The sequence below is a fragment of the Cervus canadensis genome, chromosome X (assembly GCF_019320065.1).
Source record: "Cervus canadensis isolate Bull #8, Minnesota chromosome X, ASM1932006v1, whole genome shotgun sequence".
NCBI classification, from domain to species: domain Eukaryota; kingdom Metazoa; phylum Chordata; class Mammalia; order Artiodactyla; family Cervidae; genus Cervus; species Cervus canadensis.
In genome coordinates, this window is record NC_057419.1 from 89,440,075 (window position 1) to 89,467,301 (window position 27,227).

General features: G+C 41.6%; 1 protein-coding gene across 5 annotated transcripts; it reads right to left on the reverse strand.

Moving 5' to 3' along the window:
* Window positions 1-11,661: 11,661 nt before the first annotated feature.
* BHLHB9 (basic helix-loop-helix family member b9) lies at window positions 11,662-26,705 on the reverse strand. 5 transcript variants are annotated; one of them, XM_043459636.1, is made up of 6 exons: window positions 25,936-26,705; window positions 19,992-20,204; window positions 16,612-16,710; window positions 16,129-16,209; window positions 15,720-15,798; window positions 11,662-15,402 (listed from the first exon to the last, which is right to left on the reverse strand). In XM_043459636.1, exon 6 carries the CDS (start codon window positions 15,250-15,252, stop codon window positions 13,543-13,545), a length of 1,710 nt encoding a protein of 569 aa, XP_043315571.1. In that variant the 5' UTR covers window positions 15,253-15,402; window positions 15,720-15,798; window positions 16,129-16,209; window positions 16,612-16,710; window positions 19,992-20,204; window positions 25,936-26,705; the 3' UTR covers window positions 11,662-13,542. The 5 variants fall into 5 exon arrangements, with proteins under 5 accessions (XP_043315571.1, XP_043315569.1, XP_043315572.1 ...); XM_043459634.1 differs by lacking the exon at window positions 19,992-20,204; XM_043459637.1 differs by lacking the exons at window positions 19,992-20,204; window positions 25,936-26,705 and adding an exon at window positions 22,057-22,075.
* Between the last annotated feature and the right edge of the window lie 522 nt (window positions 26,706-27,227).

Below are 27,227 nucleotides of genomic sequence, written 5' to 3' on the forward strand. Positions count from 1 at the left end.
TAACATCCTATTTTAGGCTATAACAACTCAACTTTGATAGCATTCCTAAACTTTACACTTTTACCACCCCCTTTATGTTTTAGGTTATTGATGTTACAATTTATCTATGTTTTATATTATGTATCCAATAATAAATTATAGTAGTCATGATTATTTTAACACATTTGCTTTTATGCTTCAATTGTAAGTGAATTACACAATACCATTCCAATGTTAGAGAATTTGACTTTGATCACATATTTACCCTTAGTAGTGAGTTTTACACCTATGTTCATATGTTTTTCATGATATTAATTAGCATCTTTTATTTCTGACTGAAGAATTCCCTTTATCATTTCTTGTAAGGCAAGTTGAAAAATATAATACATATGCATAGGACAAGACTGTTAGGATAAACAGTGAGTTTTATTTGCTGATGAGTCCCAAAGTTAAAATATTTAATTTTTTCTCAGTTTTACTTAATAATATGGTAAGTGTTGATCGATATAACCCACATATAAACTAAAGCTCCTTGGGATCCTCAATAGTTTTTAAAAGCACAAAAGTCTTCTGAGACCATAAGCTTGAAAACCACTACTCTAGGTGAATCTCAAGCATACACACGGGCTGGCTATCTATGATATCCTCTAAGCCCTAGAAAAACAAGATACTAGACGAAAATATATGACATAGGTTTGCACGGAGTGCACATGGAGTGAAAATTAGCAGGTCTAACTGGGTTCCAGTGTCTGAGCTACTGCAGATTATAGTGTTCACATAAGCTAAGTGTCTGTGATACTCTTGGAGATCCAGAAGGACAATATATTACAAGAAGCACAATGACTGATCTGCTGGCAAAGACGTTGGGGTAAGGGTCAGGAGAGTTTCCTGGGTTCCACGGTCAGAGACATCACCAATGATAGGACACTGGGTGAATCAGTTGCCTTCTACAGGCCCAAACTGATCACCAGGTTGAAAACTGGGGAGCCTTCCCAGCTGTTCTGGAGTATTGTGGGAAACCACAAGATCCCAGCTGGGAAAACCCTCTAGGTTTTCAGAAGGGTAGAAAGAAAGGAAGGAACTCTGTTAAAGCCAAAGAATTAGTTTAGTATAGATGGAAAAGTTTAACAAAACAAAAAGAAAATTGCATTATGTTGCTTACTCTGATATACTGATAGGAAGAAAAGAAGGAACTCTGTTGGGAACAAGGTCATCATTAACTCTTGTTATTAATGTTATTTATTGAAGTTTGTTGATGTAATACTAAGGTCACCTGAAATAACAAGTCTCCTGTTTTCTACGGAACTAGGGAAAATCACTAGCATCCAGTGCCTGCTGTGTGAGAGGAAAATTATGTTCTGACTATTCTCATTTTCTTGGAAATAATTTGGTTTTTAAATTCTTTCCTTTGCCTGAGGTTATTTTTAGTCACTTCCCATACAGGAGTTGTTTTGAAGTTATTAGGAAAAGATAATATAATTGGCAAATATATCCTCATTTGGATTTTTTGTGCCTGTTTTGGAGATCTGCAGGAAAAGCAAGAGAAAAGAATCTAATCCTATTTTGATTTTTAATGGCAGCATCTAATTTCTGGCCCATTCTTTGCATTCAACAAATTAATATCCTCATCTTTGTCGACTCATTAACCAGTAGATATTTACCAGGCACTCACCAGTGACAAAAGGGCAATAAAAGATAACATGATAAATGTAACACAAAGTGTTTCAGGGTAATGAAAATAATGATGTAAAAGATAGGCTGCTGCTATACAGTTGTGTAAACTTGAGCAAATGACTTTATCTCTGAAAGTTTCCTTTAGGAAATATGAATGAAAATGGTGAAATGAGATGCCATAAAGTGTTTAATATTGTGCTTGGCACATGGAAGACAATTAAGAAATCCTACCTCGCCCTCAATCCTGCTTTTCTGCTCTAATTGCTACACCTCTTGGTGCTCAGTTCAGTCGCTCAGTTGTGTCCGACTCTTTGCAGCCCCATGAACTGCAGCTCGCCAGGACTCTGACCTCTTGGTGCTTGAGGAACATAAAATACATCTCCCAGATTGAGTTCTATTGTGAACAGAAAAAGCACATTATATTATTGTCATTAACATATACGTACACAACACCCCAGGAAAAGCACATTATCTCTAGTGTGTTGTGTGAGTATCTATATGTTAATGATACACCATATGCGTCATACCAGTTAAAGTTTACACCAGCCAGTTCCTGGGCCACAGAATACTGGAGTGGGTTGCAATGCTCTCCTTCAGGGAATCTTCTCCAGGGGCTTTTCCTGACCAAGGGGTCAAACCTCTGTCTCTTATGTCTCCTCCACTGGTAGGCAGGTTCCTTACCACTAGCACCACCTGGGAAGCCCCGATTGAAGAAGGGACCTACTCAAATGCAATGCATTATTTCTACCATAGTTGAAATATCTTGAAGACTATCCATTCCTTTCCAGAGATTTTTGCATGAATAAAATTCCTGGTGGCAAAGGTTATCCACAGAACTAATATTTAGTTCTCAACTTACATTTGAAAGATGAGGGATTGTTTTTTCAATACCTAGGGCCTTGTACCTCATTAATTCATTCCTTTAATCATGTAAAAAAAGAACCAGGTATAATTAGTTAGATTTTGTTGTTATTCCAGGTTTGTTTGTTTGTTTGTTTTTCTGGCATGTAAACTTACATAATGGAACTCATAAAAAATGATAATATATGTACATTTGCTTTCCATGAAAGAAATCAGAATGAAGAGGCTGAGCCAAAACAAAAACAATGACCAGTTGTGGATGTAACTGGTGATGGAAGTAAAGCCTGATGCTGTAAAGAACAAAATTGCATAGGAATCTGGACTGTTAGATCCATGAATCAAGGTATATTGGAAATGGTCAAACAGGAGATGACAAGAGTACACAGTGACATTTTAGGAATTGGTGAACTAAAATGGACCAGAATGGGCGAATTTAATTCAGATGACCATTATATCTACTACTGTGGGAAAGAATCCCTTAGAAGAAATGGAGTAGCTCTCATACTCAACAAAAGAGTCCAAAATGTAGTACTTGGGTGCAATCTCAAAAATGACAGAATGATATCTGTTCATTTCCAAGGCAAACCATTCAATATCACAGTAATCCAAGCCTATGACCCAACCACTAATGCCAAAAAAAATCTGAAGTTGAATGGTTCTATGAAGAACTAACACCAAAAAAAAAAAGAGAGATGTCCTTTCCATCATAGGGGACTATAATGCAAAATTAGGAAGTCAAGAGATACCTGGAGTAATAGGAGGTGGTCTTGGAGTACAAAATGAAGAAGGGCAAAGGCTAACAGAGTTTTGCCAAGAAAACGCACTGGCCATAGCAAACATCCTCTTCCAACAACACAAGAGATGACTCTATACATGGACATCACCAGATGGTCCATACTGAAATCAGATTGATTATATTCTCTGCAGCCAAAACATGGAGAACCTCTATACAGTCAGCAGAAACAAGACCAGGAGTTGACTGTGGCTCAGATCATGAACTCCTTATGGCAGAATTCAGACTTAAATTGAAGAAAGTAGGGACAACCACTAGACCATTCCAGTATAATCTAAATCAAATCCCTTAAAATTATACAGTGGAAGTGATAGATTCAAGGAATTAGATCTGATAGACAGAGTGCATGAAAAACTATGGATGGAGGTTTGTAACACTGTACAGGGGGCTGTAATCAAAACCATTCCCAAGAAGAAGGAATGCAAAAAGGCAAAATGGTTGTCTGAAGAGGCCTTACAAATAGCTGAGAAAAGAAGAGAAGTGAAAGGCAAAGGAGTAAAGGAAAGGTATATCCATCTAAATGCAGAGTTCCAAAGGATAGCAAAGAAAGATAAGAAAGCCTCCCTCAGTGATCAATGCAAAGAAATAGAGGAAAACAACAGAATGGAAAAGACGAGAGATCTCTTCAAGAAATTTAGAGACACCAAGGGAACACTTCATGCAAAGATTGGCACAATAAAGGACAGAAATGGTATGGACCTAACAGAAGCTGAAGATATTAAGAACAGGTGGCAAAAATACTCAGAAGAACTATACAAAAAAGATCTTAATGACTCAGATAACCATGATGGTGTGATCACTCACCTAGAGCCAGACATCCTGGACTGCAACGTCAAGGGGGCCTTAGGAATCATCACTATGAACAAAGATAGTGGAGGTGATGGAATTCCATTTGAGCTATTTCAGATCCTAAAAGATGATGCTGTGAAAGTGCTGCACTCAATATGCCAGCAAATTTGGAAAACTCAGCAGTGGCCACAGGACTGGAAAATGTCAGTGTTAGTTCCAATCCCAAAGAAAGGCAATGCCAAAGAATGTTCAACCTACTGCACAATTGCACTCATCTCACACGATAGCAAAGTAATGCTCAAAATTCTCCAAGCCAGGCTACAACAGCAGGTGAAGTGAGAATTCCATATGTTCAACCTGGATTTAGAAAAGTCAGAGGAACCAGAGATCAAATTGCCAACATCTGTTGGATCATAGAAAAAGCAAGAGAATTCCAGAAAAAAAAAACATCTACTTCTGCTTCATTGACTACGCTAAAGTCTTTGACTGTGTGAATCACAAAAAAAAAAAAACTATGGAAAATTCTTAAAGAGATGGGAATACCAGACCACCTTACCTGCCTTCTGAGAAACCTGTATGCAGGTCAAGAAGCAACAGTAAGAACTGGACATGGAACAACGGACTGGTTCAAAATTGGTAAAGGAGTATGTCATGGCTATATACTGTCATTTGGTTTATTTAACTTATATGCAAAGTACATCATGCAAAATGCTGGGCTGGATGAAACAAAAGTTGTAATCAAGATTGCCAGGTGAAATATCAATAATGTCTGATACACAGATGACACCACCCTTATGGCAGAAAGTGAAGAGGAACTAAAGAGCCTCTTGATGAAAGTGAAAGAGGAGAGTGAAAAAGCTGGCTTAAAACTCAACATTCAAAAAACTAAGATCATGGCATCCAGTCCTGTCACTTCATGGCAAATAGATGGGGAAACAATGGAAATAGCGACAGACTTTATTTTCTTGGGCACCAAAATCACTGCAGATGACTGCAGCCATGGAATTAAAAGATGCTTGCTCCTTGGAAGAAAAGCTATGACCAGTCTAGACAGCATATTGCAAAGCAGAGACATTACTTTACCGAGAAACGTCCATCTAGTCAAAGCTATGGTTTTTCCAGTAGTCACGTATAGATTTGAGAGTTAGACCATAAAGAAAGCTGAGCACTGAAGAATTAATGCTTTTGAATTGTGGTATTGGAGAAGACTCTTGAGAGTCCCTTGGACTCCAAAGAAATCAAATCAATCAATCCTAAAGGAAATCAGTACTAAATATTCATTGGTAGGACTGGTGCTGAAGCTGAAACTCCAATACTTTGGCCACCTAATGTGAAGAACTGACTCGTTGGTAAAGACCCTCATGTTTGGAAAGATTGAAGGAAGGAGGAGAAGGGGATGGCAGAGGGTGAGATCATTGGATGGCATCACTGACTCGATGGACATGAATTTGAGCAAGCTCCGGGAGTTGGTGATGGACTGGCAAGCCTGGCATGCTGCAGTCCATGGGTGTTCAAATAAATTTCATATTGTCATATTGTATAGAATCAAGATAGTTCTGATAAAAGATTAATGCTCACATTCTTAAACCACAGTAAGTTACATAATACCACATTGGCCTAAAGGAAGTTATTCTCTCCAGTGCAACATTCATTTTCCATTTTCATGTTAACATCACATTGTATCATCAAGGAGGAAAGGAATTAGCATCTTGATTCAAAGCAAAACACTTGGAAGCACACTACTTCTTTCTGCAATACTCTTCCCCCCAACCATTGCTAACATACTAGGCATTTTGTCTCTTCTTGACATATTTTAGACTGCTAAATGTTCAACATCTGTAACAAACATTTTTCAAGTTTCTGGAGTTTTCCTCTTCTTCAGGGGAACCTTAGCAATGACTATTGAGGGGGATATGGCACCTCTAGGAGAGAGATAGCCAGAGCTTCTTTCAGACTTGTTGACAGAGTATGTAACACTGTTTACCTGTGAGCAGGTGCCCAGAGATAAACTAAGAAGGCTCTATGTACTCTTAAAGCAAAATCTGCATGTTGGTTTACTAAAGACTTTTTGTCAACTCATGATCAATTATGATACTGTTCTGAAGCTCATTTTATAAAATAATGACCAAGTCTTTTTAATCTGAAGAACCTGAAATACGTTTATATAATCTTTGAAAGTGAAAGTGAAGTCACTCAGTCATGTCTGACTCTTTGTGACCCCATGGACTGTAGCCTACCAGGCTCCTCCATCTATGGAGTTTTCCAGGCAGGAGTACTGGAGTGGGCTGTCATTTCCTTTTCCAGGGGATCTTCCCAACCCAGGGATTGATCCTGAGTTTCCTGCATTGCAGACAGATGCTTTACCATCTGAGTTATAAGACAATAACCAGAAAACAATCTTGCTCGCTTCAAAGCTTTTGCTTTTCTCAATAATAACCCCTATTCTGCCTTCTGCTATACTTGTGTGTACATATCAGTTACTAGTCTACTGCCTGTGTTTATTGCCTGAGTATGGTCCCATAAGAGAGTTCAGGACCTACACTCTGTAACATAGTATCAGCAAGCTAAACTCTTCACACTTCTGTTTTACACAATGGAATATTACTCAGCCATTAAAAAGAATACATTTGAATCAGTTCTAATGAGATGGATGAAACTGGAGCCCATTATACAGAGTGAAGTAAGCCAGAAAGATAAACACCAATACAATATACTAACGTATATATATGGAATTTAGAAATATGGTAACGATAACCTTATATGCAAGACAGAAAAAGAGACACAGATGTACGGACTCTATGGGAGAAGGCGAGGGTGGGATGACCTGAGAGAACAGCATCGAAACATGTATATTATCAAGTGTGAAACAGATCACCAGTCCAGGTTGGATGCATGAGACAAGTGCTCAGGGCTGATGCACTGGGATGACCCAGAAGGATGGGATGGGGAGGGAGGTGGGAGGGGGGTTCAGGATGGGGAACACATGTAAATCCATGGCTGATTCATGTCAATGTATGGCAAAAACCACTACAATATTGTAAAGTAATTAGTCTCCAACTAATAGAAATAAATGAAAAAAATAATAAATTTAGTTCACAAAGTGTAAGTGGTACATTTCTGGTTGTCAGCTGGTGGTACTTGTGAGGGCTTGAATCTGGAGATCATATAGGAGGGGTGGTGATGAGGGAACAGAAGTAAAATAGAAAAGTGATACATGTATATATATATATTTCACTGTCCTCTTCCAGTAAGTGATGCGGCCCATTCTTACATTCCTAGAAAATACCCAATGGGATACAGCTGCTGCTGCTGCTATTGCTAAGTCACTTCAGTCGTGTCCAACTCTGTGCGACCCCATAGACAGCAGCCCACCAGGCTCCACCGTCCATGGGATTCTCCAGGCAAGAACACTGGAGTGGGTTGCCATTTCCTTCTCCAATGCATGAAAGTGAAAAGTGAAAGTGAAGTCGCTTAGTCGTGTCCGACTCTTAGCGACCCCATGGACTGAAGACTACCAGGCTCCTCCGTCCATGGGATTTTCCAGGCAAAAGAGTACTGGAGCGGGGTGCCATTGCCTTCTCCGAATAGAATACAGAGATGAGATTAAATTGTCACATTCATATACAGAATATTATATAACCTTTAAAATGTTATAAAAATAACAGATAATTTTTCTGTCTTTGAGAGCAGCAATGATGAAATTATTGATACCGAATGTTGACAAGTATACGAAGAAATAGACACTCATGCATCATGGGTTGAGGGGATATATTTTGAAGGTCAGTAAGCCAATATATGTCAAAATTTGAAAATATCCATGAAAAGAAAAGCACCCTCTGAAATCCAGGAGCTGGCCCAGCACTCACAGTTAAGCCTTGGTGTTCTTTCCTTGAATACAAACACTTCCACAGAACATTAACATCTGATAAGGCCACTCTGAGACTGTGACCTATCAAGAGAAAAACAAGCTCACTCTGTGATCATGTATAAGCACAGAGAAGTATTTCCCAATCACAAAAATGGCCAAATATCCTCCTATTCTGGATAATATAAGTGGGTGCTGCTTCTTTACCTATCATAACTTTAGCCTTGGCCTTGTCTTCCCCATTTGTAGAACAAGGTTTACTTAGATACCAAATCATAGAATTACAGTTGATCCCTGAAAAACATGGAGGTTAAGGGAGTTGACCCTCCATGCAGTTGAAATTTGTGTATAACTTTACAGTCGGCCCTCCTTGTATGCTATTGCACATTCATGGATTCAACCAACCACATTCATGTAGTACTGTAGTACTATTTATTGAAAAAAATCCACATAGTTCTAACTCGTGTTCTTCAAGGGTCTACTGTACTCATATTTCCTGACAGCTTTCAATCTACAGCAAAGCCTTCCTTAAACCCTCCTCCAAATCACCAAACACGAGTTCTAATCTTAAAATAAGTTGTTTCTAAAACCCCCTTACTGAAGCACACCAGGACGTGTGTTCTTCCTCTCTGTAACCTGAGTTGTTCAAATAATGGTGGTTTTTGACTGGAGGGCATTGCCATTCACAATCTTTGACAAAATAGTACTATTTCAAGACATTTGTCATACAGAAATGTTCAAACAGGCATGAAAACATAAACAATGATGCATCAATTTTCACAGGAAAAAAGAATATAAAAATATGCTAAAGAATAAGTATATGAAAGAATAAGCTAATAAGCATGTTGCATAAAAACTATAAAATGCTGCTGAGAGAAATTAAAAGAGACATAAATAGAAGATTAATTGTTAAGATGTCAGTTCACTCCAAATTTATCTATTGATTCAAAGCTATCCCAATCAAAATCCCAGCTGGAGTTTTTGTAGAAATGGACAAGATGACTCTAATATCATATGGAAAAGCAGAGTAATAATAACCCAAATAACTGAAAAATAATAGAAGACTCACACTGCTTAATTTCAAGATATTATAAAGCTACAATCATCAAGACAATGTGGATTGTAATGAAGATACATAAGTAGATCAATGGAAGAAAATAGAGTCCAGAAGTAGACCCATTACATACAGAGACAGGTGATTTTTGACAAAGATGCAAAGGCAGCTCAGTGGAGAAAGAAGAGTCTTTAAGCAAATGATACTGTAACAATTGGATATCACTATGCCAAAATTGAACTTCAACCTATGTATGTGCACCATATACAAAAAATTCAAAATGGATATTTTTCTAGATTCCATGTATATGTATTAACATACAATATTAGTTTTTCCTCTTTCTGACTTACTTCACTCTATATAATAGGCTATAGGTTTCTCCACCTCAGTTTAACTGACTCAAATTCATTCCTTTTTATTGCTGAGTAATATGCCACTATATACATGTACCATGGCTTCTTCATCCATTCATCTGTCAATGGACATCTAGGTTGTTTCCACATCCTGGCTATTGTAAATAGTCCTGCAATGAACATTGGTGTACATATGTCTTTTTGAAATATGGTTTCCTTAGGGTATATTCCCAGTAGTGGGATTGCTGGGTCATATGGTAGTTTCATTTCTAGTTTTCTAAGAAACCTTCATACTGTTCTCCATAGTGGCTGTATCATTTTACATTCCCCCCAACACTGTAAGAGGGTTCCCTTTTCTCCACATCCTCTCCATCAATATTCATGTTGCAGAAATCAACACAACATTGTATAGCAATTAACTTCCAATTAAAAAATGAAAAAAAATGGATCATAGACCTAAATATGAAACCTAAAACTGTAAAACTTGTAGAATATAAGATAGAATCTTTATGACCTTGGTTAGGCAATAATTTCTTATATATAACACCAAAACACAACTGATGTAAGAATTGTTCTTCATTAAAATGAAAAACTTCTATTCTCCAAAAGACATTTTTAAGAGAATAAAAAGACAATCACAAACTGGGAGAAAATATTTGTAAAACTTATATCTAATAATATACTTATATCCAGCATATATACAAAGAACTCTTAACATCAACAACAAAAAGGGACCACTCAATTTAAAAAAGGGGGCAAAATATTTATATATATTGATACTTCACTCAATATATATGGATGGCAAATATGCCTATGAAAAGATGTTCAACATCATTAGTGATTATAGAAGTGCAATTTAGAACCACAATGAAATATGGCTAAAATTATAAGACCAGTCATATCAAGTGTTAGGAAGGATGTGAAGGAATCAGAACTTTCACACACTGCTATGAGAATGTAAAATGGTACAACCATTTTGGAAAATGTAAAAGTTAAATGTATACCTACCATATGATTCAGTCATCTCACTCCTAGGAATTTATCCAAGAGAAAAGCAATGTATATGTCCATAATAACAGTTCTACATGAAATGGTTGCAGCAGCTCAAATCTGGAAACAACCCAAATGTCCATTAACAGGTGAATGGATAAACTGTGTAAATGGTGGTATAGCCATATAGTAGAACACTACTTGGCAATGAAAAGCAATGAACTATTGATACATGTAACAACTCACATGGGTCTCAAATAATTATGCTGAATGGATAAATATGTGGTGTATATATATATGTACACACACACACACACACACAAATAGAATATGACTCAGCCATTAAAAAGAATTTGAGCGAGTTCTACTGAAGTAGATGAACCTAGAACCTGTTACACAGAGTGAAGTAAGTCAGAAAGAGGAAAACAAATAATGTGAATCAACACATATGTATGGAGTCTAGAAAAATGGTATTAATGAATCTATTTACAGGGAAAGAATGGAGATGCAGACATAGAAAACTGATTCATGCACAGAATGGGGTGAGAGTGGGACAGAGAAAGTAATATTGACATATATATACTACCATGTGTAAAATAGCCAGTGAGAAGTGGCTCTATAACACAGGGAGGTCTGTGATGACCTAGAGGGGTGAGATAGAGGGAGCGGAGGGAAGCTCAAGAGGGAAGGGATAATATGCATAATTATGGCTGATTTGCAGTGCTGTATGGGAGAAACCAATACAACATTGTAAAGCAATTTTCCTCAAATTAGAAAATAAAAAAAGAAATGAGATCTCCTTCTCTCCAAAAGAACATATGTTGTATGATTCCTTTTATGTAAAACTACAGAAAATGAAAATGACTCTATATTGTCAAAATACAGATTAGTGGTTGTCTGGGACAGCATAGGGAGAGATGGGAAGGAGAGATTACAAAGGGGCATGACAAAACTTTTGGAGGTGATGGATATGTTTGCTATCTTGATTATGGTGATAGTTTCATGTCTATATACATATGTTAAAACTTATCAAATTGTATACTTTAAATATGTAGGGTTTGATATATGTCAACTATATCTCAATAAAGCTATTAAATAAAAAGCATGTGGTAGATACGCAGAATACTAAATTGGAAAGATAACTGAAAGGACAAAAAGGCAAGTTGCAGAATACTGTAGTCTTATTATTATAGGAGAATAAATTTATGCACATTCTTTATTAAGAGGATATGCAATGGAAGATTATAGAGTACTATGCACCAAATGTTAACATAAGAAAAACTTTAAATAAGAGATACAAAAATATTTGTATAAGTCTATTTATTGATACGGAAAGATGGTCACAAGAGACAGTGGAGGACGGGGAGAAGGCAAGTTACAAACAGTATTTACAGTATGGTACTATTTCATTTTAACTGTTTAACAATCTCAAAGTATATAACCCAATATTTTTACATACTGAGACATTCACTTCAACTCACATAAGAGGTTCTAATTCCTACCATGAGTTTTAGAAAACAGAGCTATAGTCCAAAAGTCCTAGAAATGCTTTCTGGACCACAGACCTTCAGGAATCACTATCACGTAGACTGAGGCATCAGCTTCTCTCCTAGCTTTCCTGTTTTGTGTTGACGAAGCTGCAGTTCTAGGCCTGGGCCTAAATTTCTCCAATTAAGTTTATCCTGTACAGTTTTAGCTTCTACAAATGCAGAGAGTAGGCTTGCCTACTAGTAAAAGATCAGTTCAGTTCAGTCCAGTCGCTCAGTCGTGTCCGACTCTTTGCGACTCACAGGAGAATAGATTACAAATGGTAAACAAATTAAGGTAGCTTTGCAAGGAGGAAGAAAACAATTATCGTTTAAAACATAAGGTATGAAACAATGTACAGAATGATTCTAGTTCTTTGGAGGGAGAAAGTACATACAGATTGAAACCCATGAGGTCATACAGCAAATTTCAGTTGTTTTGACTCCAAATTTACATCTTATCCATTCAACTGTTTTGGGCACCAACTGTTTCCCAGACACTACCAGTTCAAATCCATACACATTCATCCTAGATTTTTCTTCTAACTCCAGCAAGATTTAGTCTAATGAACATGTGCATTCAGAGGAAGTTAAGAATTGCAAGACTGGCAGGAGCATTACCTACAGCAAAATTTAATCATTAAAACCAATCTGTGAGCCTTGAAGGCTGCCACACAAAAAAGTAGAAGAGGGCTATAAGGTAGTGGGGCAATGAGAGTGGGTTTGGTATCAGACAAAACAGCAATGCCACTTGTCTGCCATGTAAATCTAGGAAAATTGATTTAACCTCCCTAATTCGCATTGGAGGTGATCCAGAACAATGAGTTATAATCATAAAAAATACCAGTACATAGCTCAGAGAACCATTGTTGAAAAGAGGAAACCTGTAATATGTAGTGCTACACAGTTACTGACATTAACAGTAGGTACTCTGGAAATTGTTTCCCCTCTACACCTACCTCCTTTCTTGTCTGTATGACTTGACATAAATGAAATAGCCAAAAAATGAGTTATAAATGTAGTTATCAAAACAAAAAGGAATATTACATTTTATCTGAGATTCAGGGTCATTTGTATGTTGTAGAATGAGTTATCTGATTCAGGTAGAATAGGGGAAAAACAGTAATTCCTTTTACATTAAACAGCCTGTAGCAAGCAACTCTGCCTTTATATATTGAGAGTGCACATTTGGCAATGAGCATGTGTGGCATACATATATGTATGTGTACATATATACATGAGTATATGTGTATCATTAGATATCTTTTTGTGTATATGCCTTGTTTATGCAACTAGGTTATAAATTCAAGGATATTATCTTTTTTAATCATTGAAGCTGCAAATGGATTTAAGCAGATACTAATGAACAAGTTTAGCTTACTTACGATGCACCAGTTTACTATTTTAAATTAAGTAAAATGTTAAAAAGCTCTCCATCTACACAAGATAATTGACAGATGTTTTCAACTCATAATGAAACACTGACACCCCAAAATGGTCTAGGTCAGGCTTAGACTGTCACAGGTAATAGTGTGTTAAAGATGTAATTCATAACATGCACACTGTAATAACGAAAACATTATGCATGGCTCTTTGGGAACAGACAGCCTATTCGAGTGTGTAGATTGTTCAAAGCATTCTCTTGTTTCTAGCTCATTTTACATTGTTTCAATGATCACTTTAACTTCACGGAAAATGGCCATGAGTGTAGTATAACTGGAGTGATCAACAACTACAATTGAGCCCTTTCTGATATGCTCTTTTATGTTAATAAATATGGCCACAGCACTAACGAGATTGGCTTTTGCCTCTTTCTGGTTAAAGATGAGTTTTAACGCTGCTAATGATTCTGTATTGGTCATATCTCTGGCTGCAGTTGGATTTTCAGACATATTCAAAAGTACTTTCAAAACAAGATTTCTAGTTTTACGATTTCCAAGGGACAGCAAATGGAAAAGCTCTGAAAAGTAATTGGCAACAATGTGATGATGGTTAGAATCAGTAGTCAGTTGTCCTAGTATCTTTAATCCAGACTGCTGTCCAGGTGAATTCAAGGGAAAAGATATGGTTTCTTTACACATATGCTTAACATGTAATTCAACCTTGCGTTGTCTTTCATCCCCAGAGGGGGGATTCAGGGTAATGACAGCTTTTTTTCTCATTTCAGAGGAAGGAAAACTGAGCAAGCTTTCAATAAGTGTCACTACACCCACCTCATTAATGAACTCTTGAGCAAATGGATGAACATTAATGATCCCCATTGCAATTTGAGCTATTTTATGAATGAGAGGATCAGTAGTTGACTTAAGTAAGGTAATAAGTCTTTCAAACTCCTCAGAATCCATGTAGCATTCCATCTTGCAAGGGCAAGCAAATGGCTTAATCCCATTCACCTCCCTGATCCTGATTTGGCGCCTAATTTCCTCTATGGTCTGGATGCAAGGGTCAGAACCAAATGGGAACTCAGAGACAGGCTGTGAGCTAGAGGGAGTGCTTCTAGAAGGGCATGCTGCCGCTGTTGCCACAGGCGAAGAACGGGTATTTTCCTCAGCAGAGGCCAGGACAACATATGAAGGCGGCTTTTTCTCAAATGTGACTTGGGATCTAAAGCCTAACACTGCTGGAGTTACAGCAGGAGCTTTGGGCCATATAGTTACCTCAGACCAGTCCTTGGGCCTGTCTTTTTCATTAATTTCATCCACAGGTTGAGGTTTAATTATCCTGCTCACAGGTCTAGGGTTAGGGTCAAAACTAGTTTCATCTCCATCCCAAAACCAGCTCCCAATAACGTTCTCCTCCTCCTCCTCCTCCTCAGCTCCTAGCCTAGCCTTACAGCTGGTCCCAGCCAGAGGCTCCAACTTCTCAGCACAGGATGGGGGACCAGTATCAGCTTTACCTTCATCTTTAGCACTGAAATGTTTACCAATCTCTTCTCCATTCCGTAACCAGGAACCAACATTGGCCTCTTCTCCAGCCCCAAACCAGGTATTAATATGAGTCTTATCTTTACATGTAAACCTGGACTCAGCACTAGCCTGAGCCACAGAACAAAATCGAGCTGCTCTAGCGGCCTCATCTTCAGCTTTGGGACGGACATCTAGCAGATGTTCTTTCATCTCAGTAACAGCCTTGTTCTTAGACGCTGCCTTCACCACTGCCACTGCATCTGCCCGAGGCCCTGCCTTGGTTATAGCTTTGGTCTGGGTCTTGGCTGTACCAGTAGCCTCCCGCTTTCCTTCAGCTGATCTGACTTTATCAGTGGCCTCCCTTTTTCCTTCAGCTTCTGCAACTGCCCTTTTTTCAGTTTTTGTCTTCTTTTTATTCTCATTCTTTCTATTCCTATTCCTTCTACTCTTAGCTCCAGCCATAGCTGAAGCCCAGTTATATAGATAGCTCTACACAGTCTTGGCCTTGGTTCTCAGTATGTCTTGGGTCAGTGTCCTAATATTCTTTCACTAGGTTGAAGGTGATGATCTTCTGTCACTCCAAAGCCACCACAGCTAGCACTGGAGATAGACCTGAGGTGGAAGAAGAAAACGAGCTTTCAGTCTCTTCCAACTGCATTTTTCTATGCAGAAAGTCACACAGAATGTGAGAGTACAGATGGACTGTGTGGTAAGAGTAGAATAGTAGAAAATGTTTTTTACCTCATTTTATCCCTATCATAGTCCCACTAATGCCCAACAATGCCCTGTCCAGACACTTTCCTTTTCTCTGCATCAAATAGGAACAGATGATGAGAAAGTTTGGTGAAAGTGAGCAAGACTAAGGGGTATAGCCCATTTGGAATATACCACTATACTCTAAGGTCTATCCTGGTATGCCTCACACCAACCTGCACTGATATGGTGGAATTTTCTCCTCTTCTCTTGCTTCTGGTGTTGATAAGGCCTATAGCCAACTCACAGGTGGACCTATGAACAAAAACACAGAAGGGATTGCAACTTTAAGCATCTGGTAGACAGATATGGGCTTCGAAATTCAATACATGTCTTTTCAAATCTAGAGCTTTGTTTCTGGCCTCCTTGATCCTCTTCCATGTTATCCTTCTCCACTTCATGGGTATCTATCAATTACCCTATAGGCACAACTGTGTCTTATCCCATCCCCATTTCCTATACATAAATGTGAGGGCAAAGGTGTGTGGGAAGTTGGAATACAATGGCTTCAGTATATGATCTGCTCTTACTTGTCAATAGCAATTCCCACTCCCAATCAATGAAGGTGCTCATGCTCACATTCACCTTGGATTCAAATGAATAGCTTTCGTCCTCTTTCCTAATCAAGTTCAAAGAGAACAGCTACCTGCAGATTTCTACAGGACTCTGAAAAGAACAAACATATGAAAGACAAAAAAATAGGAAAGAAAACAGAAGAGACTGAGATGACCCAACACCCATCACAAGTGTTACAACACACGCTTCTATATATTCAAGGCCATGAAAAATGTCTCCCATCTCTCTGCTCTTCCCAAGTGATCTCCCATCCACTCTCCTGCTAGAGACCTGCAGCTTGTCTAATCATACCTCCCAACTCTAAAGTCAGTCATTTTCCTAGCAAAGGCCACATATCCTCCCTTGAACAAAAATATGAGATGCAAGAGTGGGTAGTGGAACAAAGGCAACTGTATTTAGAAGGCAGGCAGTGAAGATAATGGGGGCTATCATTTCAATACCATCTTGCATGCCATGGCCTTTCCCCCTTCCCCACACATACATAGTTCCTACCTCATTCACCACCTATGCCAGCCAGGCCACACAGCAGGTGTTTTCAGGAGATGCTATCTTTACCACTACAGAACAGTCCACTAGCTGAAGAGTCACACCCTGCATAAAAAGGAGGGACATTCAGTAAAACACCAAAACAGTATGTTGACAATGGTAGAAAAGTATCAGGTTAATGAACAGATTCCCAAAATTCAGGTCCTAAAATGTCCTTTTGAAGACTCAAGGAATAAGTAAATAAACGTCTCTCACCTTCCAGAAATTGGTACCCACTCCCAGTTAAGTCCAAAAAATCTGTGGGACTGCTTCTCCACCAAAATGAGAGGGGCTCTGAAGGGAAAATGGGTTTGGGTTTCCAGAACCAGAAACTGAACGGGCAGACTGACTTCATGTGTTCTAAACTGACCCTGCAGAAAATTTTCCTCTCTATTGTGAAGAGCCATTCCCACACTTCAACATATTCAAGTGCGCTAGGAGGTTCAGAAACCAGGTTCCAAACGAGAAACGTGAATTAATACATTGTTTATTTATATGGTTTCTTCCTGTGAAAGCCTACGGACTCCTCACCATGTCATCTGATTGCATTTGACACGTGCAAGAGCTAAATACGGAAGGCAACTAAACAGTTGTATTAAGAAGCAACAGATTTGTCATTTTGGTGTCTTCATAATCTACGCGCTCAGTTCCCCTTCCATTGAAGTCGCCAGATCAACTGCGCAGACAGGAGACTGACATCAAAGAGATGCCTGTGGGAAGGGACCGCACCCGGCACGAGGGGTCCAACAGGCCCCTTGGCAGAATCATAGCCCGGGCTGCTCCAGTCCCGGCTCCCGCGGCCTCCCCGGAGCCCCCACCCGGGCTCCCTCCGCCATTTCGCCCATAGCAGGTTCCCGCACAGCCCTCTCCCCGCACAGGCACCGTCGAGGGCGGGGTACAGCCATCCGGAGAGCCCGCCAGGGACTAGTCCGCGCCGTACGCCTCCCCAGCATCCGATGGAGCCCCTGCGGCCAAGACCCGGACCCGGCCCGCGCCGGTCGCCGCCTTCTCAGCGCCAGTGGTCCCCCGGCGCTAAGGACCTCTCTAAGGGTTCAGCTCCGACAATCTCGCGTCCCCGTCCTCAGGCTGCCAAGGGCAGGCTGTGAGCTGGTCGTCGCTACGCAACACCCTCACTTGCCTTCGCAGGCGCAAGGTCCCGGTGGTCGGCCTCCCCACTCCGGTCGCAGCTCCTCTCTCGCTTCCCACGGCTCACCGTGCGGGCAAAATGGCAAAGGGGGCTCCCGCCCCCCGCGCCGCTGTGCCAAATCCGGCAGGGGCTGCACAGATTGCGGTGCCGACCGCTCGCAGCGAGAGTGTTGTGGGGGGGGGGGCGGAGGGATACAGCACGAATGGACTAGACGCCCCTTCCCAGGCCCACCTTAGTTCCGACCCAGAGGGGGCGGGGCCGGGAGGAACGCCAGCCTGAGGGGCGGGGCCACGCCATACCGCCCCGCCAGCCTTCCACCGCCCTGCGCCGCCCTCCTTGCGGTGACCACCTCCACGCTTCTGGCCCGGCAGCTTAGAGTGGTCGCGGGCCGGGGCTGGGAGGGTCGCGAAGGGTCGCACTGCAGGGAGCAGCGGATGGATACAGGCCGCCCCGCAGTGTATATGTGTGTGTCTGAACCCGCAGACTGTTCGGTGTCCCGCCCCCTCCCTTCTCCCATCACGCCGGCCAGCCTTCTTGGTGGCAGGGGGGCTGCTTTCACCTTCAGAGGCTGCGGGCTGGAGGAAAGTGGGAGGGGGCGCCCGTGGAGGCCGAGCCCCTGCCCCTCTTCTAAGGGAGGGCAGCCCCTGATAGACCCCTGGCTGAGGAGACAAACCACTTGTCTGCGCCAGGGCCCTCATTCTTTCTGCCACACTGCTGTTGTCTCAGTCGCTGTGGTGGCACACTTTACCATTTCACTGTCCCCACAGTTGCCCAGGAAAGAGGACCTTTCCTTGACAGGACCCGCACCTGCTCAGACAATCCTGTTTCTCACCCCACAGCCAGGGGTCAGGCACCACGTAGGGGCAGTCCTGGCTCCTCTTCCTGGCTCCTGTCATGTCTTCTTTTGCAGGGGATTCCAAGGGCTCATCATCTTTGGCAGGGTAGGAATATGCCAAGGATTAGAACCAGTTGGGATCTCACACGCTTGCCATACACACCAGTCTAGTTTTATCTACTATGGCTATTAACATATTAATCATAGAGAATCCAGAAAAATAGTACTGATGAACCTATTTAAGAGAAGAAATGGAGATGCAGACACAGAGAATGAACTTGTGGATGCAGTGGGGGAAGGAAAGGCTAGGGCAAATTGAGAAAGTAGCATTGACATATATACACTATCATGTGTAAAATAAATAGCTAACGGGAAGCTACTGTATAACAAACACAGGGAGCCCAGCCTGGTGCTCTGTGATGACCTAGAGAGGTGGAAGGTGTGAATTTGGGGGAGCCTCAAGAGGGAAGGGATATATATATATATATATATATAGTAAATATATAACATATATAACTGATGGGTGATGATATAGTGCAGAGACAACCACAATATTATAAAGAAATTATCCTTCAATTAAAAAACCAAGTTAATCATGTTTATTTAAATTGCCTGTTTGATAATCCCCAAATCTGCATTACATCTGAGCCTGGTTCTGATGCTTTGTATCCTTAAACAATGCTTTTTCTTGCCTTTTAGTACATCTTGTAATTTTGTGTTGAAAGTTGGATGATGGTAATAAGAACTGAGGTAAACCGACTTTTAGTAGCAGTTGGGCTGTGCATAATGTTTGCTGTAACTGTAGGTGCCAGTCTTCAAATTCCCCTAGCCTCTATTTTTGTCTTTCCTCTTAACTTTGGGCTTCCCTAATTATATCTTGCAGAGAAAGTCTGCATTTTCAACTCTTTCAGCTGCACTTCACTGTTACTGTACTGGAGGCCTGTTAGCATGTGGAGGAGAGGAAGTGTTCTATAATCTTACGGTTAAATTCCAGTCTTTTGTGGGCCTGCGCCTCTTGATTCTGCCCTTCACAAGTGTTTCTTTAGTGTCTTTCTTCTCCTTACAGGAGAATGGAAGGTTAGAGTGGACTGGATATAAGGAATGCCTTTCCCTTAGCTGGGATGATGTTCTGAGAAAGTCTTTTTCACTGGAGAGTAGCCCTTTGTTATGGAGAAGACTGGGGAGTGTATTTCTTGAGTGTACACTTCCCCTCCCACTGCCAGAGCCCTGAGATCTTTCTGGTATCTTCACTATGAGTTCCTAGAGGTAAAGTCCACTGCAGGTCCCTTAGGGATTTCTCATTCTCATACTATTCCACCCTCAGTCTCCAGCAGTTTGTCAAAATTCCCACTTAGGTGTTCTCACCTGTTTATGTCTCTAGCAGTTTCTGCTTTATGTAGAGAGATACAGGCTGTGACTCTCCGATTTGTCTTTTCTCCAGAATTTGGGGTAGTCATCTGCCTTGTGACCTCAGTTCTATGATGGTTCTAAGTCACTGATTCTCAGTTTGTTCAGCGTTTTTCTTGTTTTAAGTACAGGACGTCTAAGCTCTTTGCATGTCAGAACTGAAAGTGTGGCCTAGGGATTTTAACAGGGTAACTAAAGATCAGTGAACACAGCTTTCATTCTCTTCTTTTCAGCTGAACTTCAGATCTGGAAATAAAGTTGCTCTTGAAAACCTAGCTGCTCCATGAATATTTGCTCTTTTCTCTCCCAAGTATAGAAAATTTACATGACTCTCTGAACTTGGCATCTTAGCCCCCAGATTCTTAATGTGGAGTGCAGATTAGAATTCAGCCTTCCTGAATCAAAGATCTGGTGAGGTCTGAACAACTGTGACTTAACCCCTGGAGAAAAGTCATCTCTGTTACCACCACCACCATAAAGAGGCGGTGCACTGCACTCCTAGGTGCTTTCGTAGATTAGAGTTACCAGTTTCTAAGCCCTGTAGTGAGTGATAGTCATTCAGTCATGTCCAACTCTTTGCAACCTCATGGACTGTACAGGCTCCTCTGTTCATGGAATTCTCCAGGCAAGAATATTGGAGTGGGTTGCTGGTTCCTTCTCCAGGGCATCTTCCTGACCCAGGGATCAAACAAAGATCTCCTGCATTGCAGGCAGATTGGTTACCATCTGAGCCACCAGGGAAGCCTACTATTAAAGAGACATTTCTAAGTATAAAGACAGGTCATCTTAAAAAGTATCAGCAGATAAAGCCTTGACTTTATCTTATAATCTATAGACAATATGTTATAATATGTAATGAATCCATACACCTTTTCCAAAGGAATACCAGAGACAGAAGTAGCAATAAAGTTATACATGACAACCATCATCAGATGAAATAATTTAGATGAAGCTAGTTTCTCTCGAAGAGAGGGGGACTGGGCAAGTGGTCATGAAGGAACTACAATGTGCTTTTAACTTTGTATGAAAAATAATGTTCAGTTCCATGCTGGTGAACATAGTTCTGTTTTTGCCACATAAATCTTCTACTTCAAATTACTGTCTGAATGCTTTACTAAAACTCTGCTCCTGGCCTTTGTTTTGGAAACTGTTACTTTCGTTGTCACCTGCTGATCACTGTCCTCTGAAGCTTCTATTTCTTTCACATTGTCCCCTGACACCTTGGTTGCCCTTGTGTTGTCCCCTGAAGCTTTGACTACCTTCCCGCTGTCCCCAGAAGTTGTGATATCCTTCCCGTGGTCCTTCTAGCTCTGGTTGCTGTGTGGCCAGAGAAAGCTGCCAGTGCTGTGAATCATGCCACTTTCCCTGAACTTCTGTTACTGATGCAGTAGGGATATCAAAGCAAACACCCTCCTTTTCTTTGAGAAAGACCATCCCCTTCACTTTGTAATCAATATCCTCACTCAGTTACTCTTTAAGTTCTTTCCAAGCATAACTAATGTTTGGCATTTCAAACATTTCAAAAAGCCCTGTAAGCACTTTCTAAAAGGAGGCTGCATAGTAGAGTAGAGACTCTTTCTTGTGGGCTCTACTCTGGGATATGGCCAGACTTCAAATATATGCACGATATAAAGAAACAAATGTTAAAATAGGGGTGAATAAAATACTGTGTAAGTACACAGGATGGAGGAATTACTTCCTACAAAGGGACAAAGAGTAAGGGTGAGAGTTTCAGAAAGACTTCAAACAGGTCCTAGCATTTGAGTTGAGCCTAAAAGGATGGCTATGTTTCCCACAGGCAGAGAAAGAGCATGAGGATATTGAAGACTGAGTTAGAGACAGACTCCACAGGTTTAAGAGTGCAGTCCCCAATAATACTGTCCCCGTTTGAGATCAGATGCCAGTTAAAAGTCCTGGAGTACCACCCACACTTTTGACTGACCAGTAATAAATTCAAGGGTTCCCATGACCCCCTCAAAAAGGTCTTAATGACCCACATAACCACAATGATGTGGTCACTCACCTACAGCCGGACGTCCTGGAGTGTGAAGTCAAGTGGGCCTTAGGAAGCATTGCTATGAACAAAGCTTGTGGAGATGATGGAATTCCAGCTGAGCTATTTCAAATCCTAAAATAGGATGCTGTTAAAATGCTGCACCCAATTTGCCAGCAAATTCAGAGAACTCAGCCATTGACATGGGAATGGGAAAGGTCAGTTTTCACTCCAGTCCCAAAGAAGGGCAATACCAAAGAATGTTCAGACTACCATACAACTGCATTCATTTCACATGTTAGCAAGGTAATGCTCAAAATCCTTCAGAGTGAAAGAAAAGTGAAAGTGCTAGTCACTCAGCTGTGTTCAACTCTTTGTGACCCCATAGACTGTAGCCCACCAGGCTCCTCTGTCCATGGAATTCTCCAGGAAAGAACACTGAGTGGGTTGCCATTTCCTTCTCCAGGGGATCTTCCTGACCCAGGGATTGAACCCAGGTCACCTGCATTGCAGACAGATCCTTTACTTACTGAGCCACCAGGGAAGACCTAAAATCCTTCAAGCTAAACTTCAAAGGTACATGAAACGAGAATGACCAGATGTACAACATGGATTTAGAAAAGGCAGAGGAACCAGAGATCAAATTGCCAACATCTGACAGAAAAAGCAAGGGATGTCCAGAAAAACATCTACTTCTGCTTCATTGGTATATGCTAAAGTCTTTGTGTGGATCACAACAAACTGTGGAAAATTCTTAAAGAAATAGGAATACCAGACCACTTTACCTGCCTCCTGAGAAACCTGTATGCAGGACAAGAAGCAACAGTTAGAACCAGACATGGCAATGAACTGGTCGAAAATTGGGAAAGGAGTACACCAAGGCTGTATATTGTCACCCTGCTTATTTAATATCTATGCAGAGTAGATAATGTGAGATGCTAAGTGGGAGGAATCACAAGCTAGAATCAAGATTTCCAGGAGAAATATCAACAACCTCAGTTATGCACATGATACCACTCTAATGGCAGAAAGTGAAGAAGAACTAAAGAGCCTCCAGATAAGGGTGAAAGAGAAGAGTGAAAAAGCTAGATTAAAATTCAAAATTCAAAAAATAAGGTCATGACATCTGGTCCCATTAATTACTTCATGGCAAATAGGGAAAAAGTGGAAGCAGTGACAGATTTTATTTTCCCGGGCTGAAAAATCACTGCGGATGTTGACTGCAGCCAAGAAATTAAAAGACACTTGCTTCTTCAAAAGAAAGCTATGACAAACCCAGACAGCATATTAAAGAGCAGACTTTGCCAACAAAGGTTCATATAGTCAAAGCTATGGTTTTTCCAGTAGTCAGTATGGATGTGAGTTGGACCATAAAGAAGGCTGACTGCCAATGCTTTCAAATTGTGGTGCTGGAGAAGACTCCTGAGGGTCTCTTGGACAGCAATGAGATCAAACCAGTCAATCCTAAAGGAAATCAACCCTGAATACTCATTGGAAGGACTGATGCTGAGGCCGAAGCTCCAATATCTTGGCCACCAGATGTGAAGAGGTGAGTCGTTGGAAAAGACCCTGATGCTAGGAAAGATTGAGGGCAGGAGGAGAAGGAAGTAACAGAGGATGAGATGGTTGGATGGCATCACTGACTCAATGGACATGAATCTGAGCAAATTCTGGGAAATAGTGAAGGACAGGGAAGCCTGGAGTGCTACAGTCCATGGGGCTGCCAAGAGTCGGACACAAATGACTGAACAACAAGTGACTGAACAACAATGGCCCCCTCAGGTTTGATAATTTACTAGAACAACTTAAAGAACTCACTAAAAGTGCTATATGTAGAGTTGTAGTTTTACCAGAAAGGATACACATAGAACAAGGTATGGACGTGTCTCAGACATACAGACAAATTCCATGCCCTCTTTTCATGGATTCAGGGCAACATCATCCTCCCTGGAAATCAGTGTGGTTACCAACCAGGAAGAGTTTTCACTGGGGTTTCATTACATAGGCATGATTGAGTAAATTACTGGTCACATGATTTAACCCCAAATCTAGCGTCCTCCCCACTCAGGAGTTCCTGCTGGCCTAAAGTTCCAACTCTAAATATGTGGTTGTCCCTTTATAGTGACCAGCCCACATTATCACATCCTGAAGCTAAGTAGGGACCAACCATGGTCCATTCGTAAGCATAACAAAGATCCTCCCAAGGTTCAAGAAATTCCTGGCACTGTGCAAGGATCCAGAGACAAAGGTCAGATGTACTCTCTCTTATACCACTTAAGGGCTTCCCTGATAGCTCAGTTGGTAAAGAATCTGCCTGCAATGCAGGAGACCCCGGTTCAATTCCTGAGTCAGGAAGATCCTCTGGAGTATACTACCCACTGCAGTATTCTTGGGCTTCCCTTATGGCTCAGCTGGTAAAGAATCTGCCCTCCCAATGCAGGAGACCTGGGTTTGATCCCTGGGTTCGGGACATCCCCTGGAGAAGGGAAAGGCTACCCACTCCAGTATTCTGGCCTGGAGAATTCCATGGAATATATAGTCCATGGGGTCGCAAAGAGTCAGACACAACTGAGCTACTTTCACATACCATTTAATGTTTGAGGTGTTCTGTCAAACTCTAAAACAACACAGACAAGACAACAAGGTTTGCGGGGAAAGGACACAACTTAAATGTTGGTCCCAATACATATATTAACAGAATTCTGGAGAATGGAGGGAAGAGGATAACAACAAAAGAGGCAGGGGGTAAGAGAGGAGGAGGCAACCCAAAGGCCTCAATCTCTGTAATTTTACCCACATGCCCACTGCTCTTTTCCAGCTTTTAAATGTAAACAGGAGGGCCTGAAGTAGAATTACTGCATAGTTTCAACTCTATACTGAGTATAAAAATAAGGATATGAGTGGGCTTAGGAAAATTCATTATTTCCTAGTGGCACTTTCTTAAACTGCCCTGGTATCTGGTGTACATGGGGGTGGGAGGGAGTGGGTAGGTGGAGCGGGGATATTTAGTTAGAAAGAGGATAAGGATATACCAAGGACCTACACCTAGTGTAAGACCAAGGACCTTACACCTAGTGTAAGGATACACTAAGGATACACCAAGGACCTTACACCTAGTGTAAGACCAAAGAAACACGCCTGAAGAAGTGGGCAGAAAGCAAAAGACAAAGAGAGCAAAGTGTCAGCAGAGCAGACACACATGAGACCATCCATAAAGCAGTTGTCATAGGTAGTTGCCAGAAAAACACTATTAAGAGGCCCAGCACGGCAGGCAGCAGGAGGGAGCCTCCAAGGAGTAGCAGCTTTTGAGTTCCTAGATGGGAAGGAGCTGCTACCTGGGGCACAGATCCAGGAATCATCTTGGGAATTGAGAAGCTTGGCAGTATCCCAAAGAGAACTCCTATGTGAAGGGCCCCAAACAAACAGATTCCCTCTTCCTGAGTCTGTTATCTCCCCTTCCCCAGAGCTGCCCAGATTGGGGTTAATTCCTCCCTTACATCTCCAGGCAGCTGGAGCCTTGGATATCCCACCCTCTGCCCCAATTTTGAGCTTGTTTCACCAGCTGGAAAAGACAGACAAACAGTAGAGAGTGCCAACGAGGTGGGAGGAAGGGAGTGCAGCTCACAGTTCTCATCTTCACACCTGCATTTCCTGATGCAAGACCACAGGTGATCACGCACTGTCACTTCCCCGTGTCCTCTTTCTAGGCACCCCTGAAGCCAACTGCTTCCTCGTATCCACCTCCCCTACCCAAACAGAGGAACAGTCGCCCAACGCTGGGTGGGGTGAGGGGCGTTCAGAAAGCAGGATGGAGCAGGAGGGACCATGCAAGTCCCAGGCGCTTCCTCCACGAGGATCTAGTCTCTACCACCACCTCCCATGGATGCTATTTCCCGGCCTCGAACCCACCTCCTCCAACAGCGGCCGCTGCTTCTCTCCGCATACGCCTCCCTCAGGATGACTTCCGGCCTCTTGAGCTCCTGGACAAAAATCAGGCCCCGGCTAAGACGCTCGCGATTGGCTGAGGGATTGTGTCCTCTGCCAACAAATATCGTAATCCTGGGCACCTGAGGAATTCGTTTTCAGGCTAGTGCACCATGAAGAGACATCCACCCACCCACCGTTACATCCTACCACTCCTCTTACAGCCGTCTGTCAAGCGTCAGGTGCAAGTCTTTCCCGACCCTTTTCAGTGCTTACACACCTCTACGCCGGTTCAAGCGAGAGCGCCGTCATGTGACCCACCCTCAGCCTCACGTGACCGCACATTCGGCATGTCTGCCGCAGCCCTGCAGTAGCAAGCAAGGTACAGTCTTCTGCCTCTAGGGCTGAGCTGCTTGCTAGAACAACCTGAAGCTCCTGGTGGTGGTGAAGATAGAGAGCTGAAAGGAAGGCTGTTTTGGAGCCAACGCTTCCGTCCTAGGACTGGGCTTTGCTCTGTAGGAACACAGGGCTGGCGAGGAACACTCCATGAGGAGTTCAGAGACCAACTGACTTTTAATATTCTGTATAAAACTCGTTTGAGTAGGCTCCGGGAGTTGGTGATGGACAGGGAAGCCTGGCGTGCTGCAGTCCATGGGCTCGCAAAGAGTCGGACACGGCTGAGCGACTGAACTGATGAAACTCGGGTGATGTATTAAAACACACGCAAGATCTGTCTTTAAAATACTGATAGGCAAAACATTCAGTCTCCAATTTCCACCACCAGGACGATCTCTTGTTATCACTTCTGGTTTGTGAATGGAGGCAAAACTGCCATTTTGCCCCACTTCCAAAAACCTTGCAGCCTAAAATTGGATGGGAGGTGTAGCAGTGTCAGAAAAAGTATACAAAAATTGGGTAAAGACAACTAAGTTACTGGATACTAGTTCAGTGCAGTGCTGGAATTCACTTCCTGTTGACTGAGCAAGTTTTCAACCCTGAAAGGCTATATTAACTTGTAGGTATTTTGTCCAATAGATATGGAAATGATTCATGTCCAGTGGAATAAAAAACATAAATGATTTCAGTTTATCACCCTTAAGATATTAATCAACTTTGTACCTGATCTAGCAGTATTATACTAACATTTATTTTCTATGTGTATGAAATTTAATATATATATATTAAATATATATGCTTCCCTGGTGGCTCAGTGGTAGAGAATCTGCCTGCAATGCAGGAGATGCAGGTTCGATCCCTGAGTTGGGAAGATTCCCTGC